Source organism: Phycodurus eques, chromosome 13 (assembly GCF_024500275.1).
Source record: "Phycodurus eques isolate BA_2022a chromosome 13, UOR_Pequ_1.1, whole genome shotgun sequence".
Taxonomy (NCBI): domain Eukaryota; kingdom Metazoa; phylum Chordata; class Actinopteri; order Syngnathiformes; family Syngnathidae; genus Phycodurus; species Phycodurus eques.
The window spans coordinates 10,321,330-10,333,655 of NC_084537.1; the positions used below are offsets into that span (position 1 = coordinate 10,321,330).

The following is a 12,326-nucleotide window of genomic DNA, read 5'->3' on the forward strand; positions in this document are numbered from 1 at the left end:
ATGAATATTAAGTCAATTGGGTTAGTTGCTGCTAAGAACATTTATGTTCATAATTTGGACACCCTTTATTTAAACCATGCAAACTTTTTTTGAACCAGCCCCCCAAAAGAATCGGAATCGAGAATCGTTTGGAACCGGAATCGAAACGAGGAACCGGAATCGGTTCAAATTACAATGCTGCCCAACCCTAACGCTGGTGCAGTGTGGCCCAGGTTCTTTCTGATGCATGGGCTTTGTGGCTGGAGTGTGTCAGTATTTCCTCCACTATGAAGGCATTTATGTTATGGACTGGACTGCTTGTTCCCAAGACCTGAATCCAATTGATCACATCTGGGACATAATGTCTCGTTCCATCCACCAAACGCCACGTCGCACCACAGACTGTTCAGGAGTTCTGATTCATGCTCTGATTCAGGTCTGGCAGGAGATCCCTCAGGAGAACATCTGTCGTTTCATCGGGAGCGTGGCCAGGCATCGTAGAGAGTGCATTCAGGCACGTGGAGGGCACACACTACTGAGGCTCATTTTGACTCGTCTTGAGGGAGTTCCACAGAAGTTGGGTCAGCCTGTGATCTGATTTTCCACTTTGATTTTAAATATGATTCTGAATCCAGGCCTCCATGCGATGGGGATTTTGATTTCCATTAGTCATTCTTGGGTTACATTGTTGTAATGCATTTAACTATGTAATTAATAAAGATTTTCTACTGGAATATCTAATTCATTGAGAGCTAGGATGTTTTTTTTTTAGGTGTTTCCTTTATTGTTTTTAATTATACTCTGTGTGAAGTGAATCTGTAGGAGTTTCAATTCTAAAATTGAAGTACAGAAACAAATGACATTTTCTACCATAGTCAAATTTATGAAGACACACCTGTAATTACACACTTATTACTTCATATACTTAGCTCTTCAAGTACCACCATCATGACCAACATTAAAATCACAGAAGGCCTTTGTGTTCATCAAAAACGGGACAGCGCTTTTATTCATTCATTCATTCATTCATCTTCCGCACCGCTTATCCTCATTAGGGTCGCGGGAGAGCTTTTATTCCCCAAAATACAGTATATTTCATGAAACTATGGATTCAATTAAAATGTATGGCCTATAATTGTTTGTTTTTTTAATCCTGGACCTAAATTACGGAAGCGTATTGCATTCACTTGGATAAAAAAAAAAAAAAAAAAATTCTGTTTTTCTGACAAAAAAAATTTCCACCTGTTTTTCTGACTATTTCTTTTCAGTTTTTTGGACACATTTTTTTCCACCTGTTTTTCCGACAATTTTCTTTTTTTTTTTTTATCCAAGTGAATGCAATACGCTTCCGTACTAAATAACCAGACAGTTCTTAAAGATTAAATGCAAATGTATTGAACTTTCAAGTTAAATACAACTGAACTGTACTTGTGCAAGGATTCTTGGAGAATTACTACAGCAGATGAATGAAACCTTTGTCATGTGATCGGTAAACAGTAGGAAAAACCCTCTCCTTCAGAGTTCAGTTACTGTACTGTTCAAGGTTGCCACAGTGATACAAGCGGCTGAAGTTCGACTATGTTGATAAGGACTCAACAGAGAGGCACCCCCTCCTCAACTGTTGCGTCATAAGAATGGTGCCTAATGAGATAAAATAATAATATGAACAGTGAGGATAACAGTCAAGATAATAAAAATATCAAGCGTAGCTAATACAGTGCAAATAAACTATGGGATATTTCATCTGTCAAATTTGTTTTACAGTCATTTTCGATAGTGATGATACATGAGGACGTCATGGCAAGGAGACGAGACGTGGCAGTAAAACAGGTCAAAATCCAGACGTCAGGGTTGAGGCAGGGCAAGAGACTAATTGCATACCAAGTGTGGTCTAACCAAATGCGAGAGTGTAGAAATAAGTCTAAAGTAGAGATTGCAACATTTCTACAGATTTAGCCGCTCTCATTTCTGCAGGTAGGGCATTCCAGAGCACTGGAATGTGTGTAAATTTACTCGAAGTCAGAACTGGGTAGAGTAGCCAAAAATGTTACTCAAGTAAGACTACTGTTACTTTAGAATAATATGACTCGTCAAAATAAAAAGTAGTCTTAATAAAAATAAAAATAATTACTTGAGTAGGAATAAGTAGGCGGCACGGTGGAAGACTGGTAGAGCGTCTGCCTCACAGTTCTGAGGACCGGGGTTCAATCCCCGGCCCCGCCTGTGTGGAGTTTGCATGTTCTCCCGTGCCTGTGTGGGTTTTCTCCGGGCACTCCGGTTTCCTCCCACATCCCAAAAACATGCGTGGTAGGTTAATTGACAACTCTAAATTGCCAGTAGGTGTGAATGCGAATGTGAGTGCGAATGGTTGGTTGTTTGTTTGTTTGTGCTCTGCGATTGACTGGCAACCAGTTCAGGGCGTAACCCGATTCCTGCCCGATGATAGCTGGGATAGGCTCCAGCATGCCCGCGAACCTAGTGAGGAGAAGTGGCTCAGAAAATGGATGGAATAAGTAAGTGTGCAGTCATAAAATTACTCAGGTACTGAGTAACTGGGGAGCATGTTCTGTTTTATTATTTTATTAATCTGAGCAAAGGTCAAATAGACAAAACTATAAAAAAGGGATTATGCAAATGTACGCCCTTGTTTCTGCCAGTCTTCGTGTAATGCTCTGCATCCGTGTTTACAGTTGTTAAAAATAATAATAATGTCTCCCATGCTGAAACAGGCACGCATAAAGTCCTATTTTCTAAAGGTTACTGATGATTTTACATTTTAGGCATTCATCGTACAGGCAATCCTCATTGATAGAGCAAATAGGGGTGGTCCATTGAAATACGTTTCTTTTTAATAATGGTAAAGACAAAAGTGCATAACGGTAAGCACATACATCTTAAAATTGTGTGAATTACACAATTTACATGTGTTGCCCTTCAATTTTATTAAAAGTGCATTATTAGGGGCTGTTTCCCTCCAACCAGCCAAGGAACTTTGAGTTCCTGGTTGCAAAAGCTTCCTGTGGCCCTGTGTGTTTCCATCACACTAATTACTTCAGGGTAGTTTAAGCAAATAATTTTTCCACTACTGACCCCTACTGGATTAAAAAAAATGCTGGTATTTCAAGATTTCAATGTCTTATTTTATATCTTAATCTGAATTTCAAATATTTTTGATACCTTTAAAACCTAACCCTTTATTCAGGTGAGGCAATCGAGGACTAATTTTTATTTGCAAAGCCAACCTGGCTGCAGACAGTTTTTGAGGTAGGGAGTTTTATGATATACAGGTATATTTCAAAATAAAGCCCAATGGAGGGCACAAGCCAGTGCAAACTGTAGGCCGGTCCGAAGCCCGGATAAAGGCAGAGGGTTGCGTCAGGAAGGGCATCCGGCTTAAAACCTTGCCAAACAAATATGAGCGTTCATCCAAAGAATTCCATACCGGATCGGTCGTGGCCCGGGTTAACAATGTCCGCCACCGGCGCCGTCAACCTGCGGGGCGCCGTTGGAAATTCAGCTACTGTGGTTTGAAGTCGAAGGAAGAGGTGGAAAGCGGGTTCTTCGGCAGAAAGAGAAGAGGAAAGCACAGAGCCTAGAATTGAATGTGGGGACTTTGAATGTTGGGACTATGATCGGAAAATCTCGGGAGTTGATTGACAAGATGACTAGGAGAAAGGTTGATATATTGTGTGTCCAGGAGAGCAGGTGGAAAGGCAGTGAGGCTAGAAGTTTAGGGGCAGGGTTTAAATTATTTTACCATGGTGTATATGGGAAGATAAATGGAGTCGGGGTTATTTTAAAAGAAGAGTTGGCTAAGAATGTCTTGGAGGTGAAAAGAGTATCAGATCGAGTGATGAGGCTGAAACTTGAAATTGAAGGTGTTGTGTGTAATGTGATTAGTGGCTACGCCCCACAGGTAGGATGTGACCTAGAGGTGAAAGAGAAATTCTGGAAGGAGCTAGACGAAGCAGTTCTGAGCATCCCAGACAGAGAGAGAGTCGTGATTGGTGCAGATTGTAAATGGACATGTCAGTGAAGGAAATAGGGGTGATGAAGAAGTGATGGGTAAGTACGGCATCCAGGAAAGGAACTTGGAGGGACAGATGGTGGTAGACTTTGCAACAAGGATGCAAATGGCTGTAGTGAACAAATTTATCCAGAAGAGGCAGGAACATAGGGTGACCTACAAGAGCGGAGGTAGAAGCACGCAAAAAAATGGAAAGGCAGTTGGTCCTGATGACATTCCTGTGGAGGTATGGAAGCATCTAGGAGACGTGGCTGTGGAGTTTTTGACCAGCTTGTTCAATAGAATTCTAGTGAGTGAGAAGGTGCCTGAGGAATGGAGGAAAAGTATGCTGGTGCCAATTTTTAAGAACAAGGTTGATGTGCAGAGCTGTAGGAACTATAGAGGAATAAAGTTGATGAGCCACACAATGAAGTTATGCGAAAGAGTAGTGGAGGCTAGACTCAGGACAGAAGTACGAGCAACAGTATGGTTTCATGCCTAGAAAGAGAACCACAGATGCATTATTTGCCTTGAGGATGTTGATGGAAAAGTACAGAGAAGGTCAGAAGGAGCTACATTGTGTCTTTGTAGATCTAGAGAAAGCCTATGACAGAGTACCCAGAGAGGAACTGTGGTACTGCATGCGGAAGTCTGGAGTGGCAGAGAAGTATGTTAGAATAATACAGGACATGGACGAGGGCAGCAGAACAGCGGTGAGGTGTGCTGTAGGTGTTACAGACGAATTTAAGGTGGGGGTGGGACTGCATCAGGGATCAGCCCTGAGCCCCTTCCTGTTTGCAGTGGTGATGGATAGGCTGACAGATGAAGTTAGACTGGGATCCCCGTGGACCATGATGTTTGCGGATGACATTGTGCTCTGCAGTGAAAGCAGGGAGCAGCTGGAGGAACAGTTAGAAAGATGGAGGCATGCACTGGAAAGAAGAGGAATGAAGATTAGCCGAAGTAAGATATATATTACATATATTACTTCTATATATATATATATATATATATATATATATAAGCCACGCATGTTTTGGGGATGTGGGAGGAAACCGGAGTACCTGGAGAAAATCCACCCGGGTACGGGGAGAACATGCAAACTCCACGCAGGTGAGGCCGGATTTGAACCCGGGTCCTCAGAATTGTGAGGCAGATGTGCTAACCAGTCGCCCACCATGACACATACATGTGAAAAGAAATTGTAATGACATGAAACATACACGCTCACTAGTAAAAACATCACACCGAAATGACCTAAAAAACCAGAGGCCTGGCACGAAGCATCAAAGGAGGAAACACCATCTCAAGGATCCCTCTACTCTAAGGCACTCCCAAAGGCCGCGGACACGGACTACCAGCATGGAGCCCCCAGTGCAGCGGCACAAAGAACCCGCACACAGAACCGGAGACCCCATGAGACGAAACTACGGCCCACCGCGGCTCCCGGCGCAGAGGCCTCCATCTGGGGAAACACTAAAACAATAGAATCAATGTAGAAGAAATGATCTGGAAAAAAAACAGGAAAGAATCAAACGTTTAGGCTAAAATGACATAAATAACATACCAAGAAATATAACAAATGATCAAAAATATAAATAACAGACCTAAAAATGTAAAAGCTGAACTAAACGAAGCATAAATAATGACCTAAGACAATAAAAGCAGAAAGTAAGAATAAAAGCTAAGATGTATAAAAAATAATAATAAATATTTAGTTAAAAATCGAACATGGAGGGATGAATGGATAGTTAAAAATTAAAATAAAAAAGTAGGCCTTCAGCCTGTTCTTAAAAACCACTCCCAGTTGAAAAACATCAAACTTTGTGTATTTACAACAACCACATACTCTAGCTTTTCCTTAGTTACATCGATTTAGCTTAATGTTAACAAACAATGCAAAACAACATTGACGTGCCAACGGTTGGCATCGATAGTCGCGGTTTCAGAAGCAATAGGTATTGGAACACAAACAGTGGAGCAACACTTTTAGATAATTGGATTGGAGTGTGTTTAGTTACTAGTGTGGTCGGACTGAATTAGAACAGAACAATTAAATGCTCTTTCACTAGATGGCAGACGCTTCAATTAACATTATTTCGAGAGTAAAGGTGTTTTTTCCTGAATAACAGGCATACTATTTTGTGGATAAAGTTGCATTTTTTTAAATTCACTTGTTAAAACATAACTTTCATAACGTTGACTTAATAATCATTCGTAATATTAAGACTTGGTTGGAAAACGTACTTCATTTTGTAAGATAAAATTTTTTTATCCCAAAATAAATCCATCTGGTCTTGTTGAGATTACATCTTTTGTTTCTGGAAAAAGTACAACTTTATTCTAATAACGTTACAACGTTATTTACTCGGCGCCACACTGCGGCGGTTTGACAGCAAATCATTACGTGTATCAGAAAGAAAAAAAAAGCTCTTTGTTCACAATTACTTGTTATTGTGTTTTTTTTATTTTTTATTATATGTACCAACATTAGTAGTGGTATCAGTACTCAGTATCCGTATCGGTGAGTAATCAAAAGTGAATACTCGGACTGGTATCGGTCTGAAAAAAGTGGCATCGAACATCCCCAGTCGTTGTTTATTTGGCGTTCCGACTATGAGGGATTGGAAAAATATCTCCCCTGTGAGGGCTCCCTGGACCAAAACGGTTTGACAACTGGATTAGACTTAATTGCGCTTGCTGCATTGACGGAAAAACTCCACCCCCATCCACACCCAGAGTGAGGAAGCAAGAGTTGAGAGTGAGAGAGAGAACGAGAACGAGAGGTGGGCAACATTTTTGCCTGCTCAGTCAACACACTCCACACAGACAGACAAGACAGCAAGTCAGAACAAACTAGATGAAGGAAAACTAAAGAGCAAACTTGAACTTGATGAACTACAGTTGACTTGGTGGAAAAAGGGGGACCGTTAAAGCCACTCTTGGGGTGAGTCTTCAGTGATGGTGTGCCTTCTATTTATACAAATGGTGACTTTGGAAGTATGTGGTGCACATTCCCTGTGCTTGTTTTAGATGCAGCTTAAACACTTGGAATGTTGTTCTCCAGTAGAGCTGCTGTATTTTTTTTATATTTTAACACAAACACACTGTAGTAATAGTTGAGTCACAGCGGGCCTTGGCAACACCCTCAGTAAACAGTCTAGCCTGGCTGTAACCACAAGTTCGTTACTTGGATTTGTCAACCGGACTGCGAGGATGAGGTAAGAGCAGTTTCTTTTTGTCCTGTAGCCTACTGTGTGGTCCTTGTGTGCTCATTGTTATTATTGGGAAGGGCCGTACAGTGCAAACAAGGTTGATGATGGTGGTTGGGTTTCTCATTACCCTCAGTAAAGAGAGCCAATTTGAGCCAGTGACCCCATTATGCACCACGCATCCAGTGGTGCTGTTTAAAAAGCTCTCAGGGTGCGCTGGGAGTCCCAGGCCCCTCAGGCTCCATTATGATCTGCCCCCTTGCAGGTTTGAGTGCAGGAAGCAGACTATTCTCACCCATTGCATTGTGCAGCGCAGCTATTCTGATGCTGCCCATTGTGTCCCCCACGCTTTTCCACGGCTCTCAGCGCTTTCACGGGGTCGTCCACTTACCCCCCACCCTGGCCTCCCTTGTATGGCGACATTTGCTGTGTTGGCTTTTTGCATTCAGATACCAATGTCTGCCAAAGGCCCCCTTCACCCTAACCCTTCCTGCAGCTAACTCCTCCCCCCAAAATGTTTTTTTGGGGGGGGGTTACTGTTGCATACAAGCGTGCTTTCACGTCTCAGCAGACTCACGGCCTGCCGCAAACCGGGCCGAACGCTGCTAAACTTGAGAATCATGAGCAAATTACAGTCGCCAATCAACATTCGCACACCCGGCGATTGATCCTCGCACACATGCTAACTCACGACAACAGAAAACTGCGTCCCCTGGTGTTCTTATTCAGAAACGTTTAAATGCACCACATATACATAACAGTATATAACATATTTTTTTTATTGTTATAGACTTAGGATTTGCTTGGCTAAAACTTCAACTTGATATTCATGAGATTCTACTTGATCTAGACTTGACTTGACAAGTCTTGCCTGTATATATTTGAAAATCTTTATTTTCAAGATAGCTTAGCTACTATTTGTTTTGTGTTTGAAAGAACAGTTTTTGCGTGTAGTGCGCTAACCTGGCCACCCACCTGTATGCGATGATCCGGAGTGCAGAGGCCACCTCATAAAACAAGTATCAGGGAGGGAGCACCGAAGATGATTAAACTTGCATTCAAGGATTATGTTTTTGATAAAATTGGGAAAAAGAGACTGACATCATGACTAGCTTTGTAACTCAAAGGTAAGAGATACAACAAGTACGACATCGGTCACATTAAATCCCACAATGACAAGTAAGCTACGCGCTCCTCAGTTTAGCAAACGGGTAGTTGGTCAAACATTATCTAAGCATTATGTTGCTTATGCGTTACATTGAGGTGACAATAGAGACTCTTTTGGAACCATGAAAAATTGGGTGATTGTAAATGCGTTACTCCAACCAACTAACGCGAGTACAAGTACGATGTACAAAGTAGCTCATGGCTGAGCACGATTGTATGACCTGATTTACAGTATAACTTGTTATCCCAAGGAATTATTTGACTTTCTTCATTTTTTGCCCCAGTATCTTGTAAGACTTGAGACTTACTTCGGACTTTCCCATATCGGACTTACTCTCACCTCTGGTTCTTATTGGTACTGGTTGTGACCGACTCAGCAGCCAAGGTGCTGTCCTGATCCGATGCAGACCAAGTTCATTACCCGTGTTCATGAACCTGAAATCTTGCCTGTGGACCGTTAGAGCAGCTGCTATCAACTACTTTGCTCTTACTGGCGCAGTAATGGCTGAGCAGTCAACTGGGAAACACTACGGTATTTTTACATACAAGTGGCAAAAGTACTCACACTCCTTACTTGCATAGTGCTCGCACTGAGATGAAAAAAATTCTCTGGATACGCTAACAAAACAATGTGCTCCCATAGCTTTGCTAACATTGTGAACTGACTAATGACAAATGCTAAATTTGCTAATGATAACAACGACAAAACATACACCTTACCTGTATGGTTTTTTTTTTTAATTAGACAGATTTTTATATATATATATATTTTTTTTTTTGCCAAATGTGACGTGTATCTGATTTTATCATGTCAATGTGAACACCACAATTCAGATTTTTTTCAAATCTGACCCAGGCCTCTTTTGTATGTGCATATAAATCGGATATGTATCCGATGCAAGTGCAATCTGGACGCTCACGTTGTGCTCATGCGACATATGCGCCGTCAAAAGACGACAAACATCACAATTGTTCAACAAAACAGACACGCACAAAAGCAACGGCGGACAAAGGAGCAGTGGCGAAAAGAAGATTCTTTCGAACTGATAAATAGAAAATGTTGACTAAGGTTGCACAAAATTCTTGAAATTGCGAGGGGCCATATTTACTTCCATAAACACAGTGCCTCGTGTTTGTGCGCATGTCTGTTATGTCACAAACTCATTCCGTCCATAGTAGAAGTCGCATTTGTTTTTGTAATGTGAACGACTACATAAAAAGGTTGAATTGAACAAAAAATCCGAATTGGGCATCATGCCCTGCAAGTGTGCATGTAGCCTAATCGTTCATCGGTGAGAATGTGTGAATGTTTGTTTGTCTCTAGGCGTATGTGCCCTGTGATTGACTGGCGACCAGTCCAGGGTGTAGCCCGCCTCTCGCCCAAAGATAGCTGGGATAGGCTCCAGTTCACCTGCAGCCCGATTGAAGATAACTGGTTTGAAGACGCCAAGATCTCAACCACGGGTGACTTTATCCGTCTGTGTCTTTTTTACGTCACGGAGGTTGAAAACAGTACCAAACCCATTTTGACAAAGTAAGCAGTAAAAAGTACAGTTTTCAAATGTAGGAATTCAAAGTGAAAAGTCATCCTAAAAATGCAGACTCAAGTAAATTCCAGACACCTAAAATTCTACTTAAGTGCAGTCCCAACGTATTTGTCCTTCGTCACTGTTTTCACATGTTGACAAACTCCATTGAATATTCAATAACTCCCTGTATATGTTTGGCCACAGTGTTGTCACCACAGTAAATATGCTTTCCTTCCTCAGATGAAGATGAATGACTGGCTGCTAAGTGGCTTGGAGTGCCTGAGTAATTCTTCTGTAATGGACAATGTTTCCCAGCAGACCCAGTGACTCCCATCACCGCCTAGAATGGAAGACCCGCTGAGTGCTGCAATGAGGTGCCACAGTAACACAGCTCCAAGTGTTCGCAACCCACCCCGCCGCTTCACTACCCCAACCAAGTGACAAGATGCTTTGGAGATTCAGCCGTTTATGGAAGAGGCAGTGCGTCCGGCTGATAACCACCTGCTTGGTGCTTTCGGTGGTCACAGTTTGGTGGGACAACGGCATGGTGAACCACGTCAAGTCCTACTCATATCGCCTCCTGGTGAACCGCTTCAGCTACATCAACAAGAGCCTCACCATCACACGAGAGCAGGCCCAGAGCTTCCGGAACTTCCGCAACCTGCTGGATCACCCGGATAAATGTGCTGGCCAAGACGTCCTCCTCCTGCTCTTTGTCAAAACGTCCCCGGTGAACACCGCCAGACGCGAGAACATCAGATCCACTTGGGGTAATGAGACCTTCATCCTGGACTCACTGGGAGTGACGGTTAAGGTGGTGTTCGCGTTAGGCGCACCCCTCGGACCCAACGGCACGGACGCTATTGTTCAAAGGCAGCTCTTCCGAGAGGACCGTCGCCACGGCGATTTGATCCAGCAGGACTTTTTGGACTCCTTCCACAACTTGACCAAGAAACTGATCATGCAGTTTCATTGGATGCACAGGTGCTGCGCTCACGCTCGTTTCCTCATGACGGCGGACGACGACGTCTTCGTTCACATGCCTAACTTGGTGGCGTACCTGCAGGATGCCAGACACAAGGGTGTCACCGACTTCTGGGTGGGCCGGGTCCACAGGGGGGCGCCGCCAAACCGCAGTAAGGACAGTAAGTACTACGTACCTCTTGAGATGTACCAGTGGATGTCGTACCCGGACTACACGCCCGGGGCGGGCTACGTGGTGTCCGGCGACGTGGCGAGCAAGATCTACCACGCTACTCTGACACTGAACGCCACGCTTTACATAGATGATGTGTTCATGGGCATCTGCGCCAAGGCTGTCGGCGTGTCACCGCAGGAGCATTTGTATTTCTCAGGGGAGGGAAAGGCACCTGACCACCTGTGTATCTATAACCAGATGATTACCTCTCATGGCCACGTGGAGGACCTCCAAGGCCTATGGAAGGTGGCGACGCACCCGCAGGTGAAAGAGAGGACGTCTGGACTTCTAGGCAGGCTGTATTGCACGGCTGTGAAGATCTCTCTGCTTTGTCGATACCATCTCAACGGCTACCCTTGTATAGCCGCTTTTTATTGAGGCCGTGATCATGCGAGCATCACTTAGGAATACAGTGGTACCTTGAGTTACAAATTATCCGACTTGCGAGTTTTTCGTGACATGAGCCACCACTCGGCTGATTTTTTGCTTTGACTTGTGAGCAAAAATGGAAGATGCGAGCAGTAGATGGTGGCAGCAAATTCAACTCACTTTACCACAAGAGGCAGTTTGGCAGCTAAGTGAATATTTCTTCAAAAAAGCGATTTATTGCCACTCCCAGTCGAAGTTGACCGTGAAACTATACATAAAATAGAATCACATTGTGTATTTAAAACAACCACATACTATAGATTTGTCTTACAAAAGTCCCCAAGCTTAATGCTCACACACAATGCAAAATGCCATAGACAGGCTAACAAATAGCATTAGTCCCTTAGTTGTGAAACTTTTCTTCGCTTGTGTTTGCATGTCTGTTGTACACGGCCCCTTGGTGGCAAAAGGGTGCACACCGGAAGGAGCACAAGGGGAAAGATGAGAAGTTGAGATATGAGTGTTTTGGGTTACAAGCGTGGTCACGGAACCAGTTAAACTCGTAAGTCACAGGTGCCCCGATTTCTGAGTTTCTTTAGTTATGATAAATTTTTTGCATTGTGTTGCAAGGAAAAATTAGAGTTACAGACAAGCTTCTGATAGGGCGCCACTCAGGCGAAGTGGGGGAAAAAATGAAATAAATAAATATATTTTAAAAGTCCATTGCCGAAGCACTTTCAGCTGTTTATTGAATGGGATGAACACTGCACTGGTAATGTAATTTCGGGTTTGATTCCCGGTCAGTGCCCCGGTACCCAGCCACTGGCAGTCCCAAAACCTGATTTAAAAAAAAAAAAAAAAAAACA

At 43.1% G+C, this 12,326-nt stretch overlaps 1 protein-coding gene across 2 annotated transcripts; it reads left to right on the forward strand.

Moving 5' to 3' along the window:
- The first annotated feature begins 6,822 nt into the window (after positions 1–6,822).
- Positions 6,823–11,480, forward strand: b3gnt5b (UDP-GlcNAc:betaGal beta-1,3-N-acetylglucosaminyltransferase 5b). Of its 2 annotated transcripts, none has more exons than XM_061694653.1 (2): positions 6,823–6,932; positions 10,134–11,480. In XM_061694653.1, exon 2 carries the CDS (start codon positions 10,339–10,341, stop codon positions 11,467–11,469), a length of 1,131 nt encoding a protein of 376 aa, XP_061550637.1. In that variant the 5' UTR covers positions 6,823–6,932; positions 10,134–10,338; the 3' UTR covers positions 11,470–11,480. The 2 variants fall into 2 exon arrangements, with proteins under 2 accessions (XP_061550637.1, XP_061550638.1); XM_061694654.1 differs by having other exon boundaries at positions 10,212–11,480.
- Positions 11,481–12,326: the final 846 nt, after the last annotated feature.

Excerpts from the sequence above, each read along its gene's own strand:
- b3gnt5b (XM_061694653.1), top strand. The coding sequence starts at position 10,339 with ATGCTTTGGAGATTCAGCCGTTTATGGAAGAGGCAGTGCGTCCGGCTG.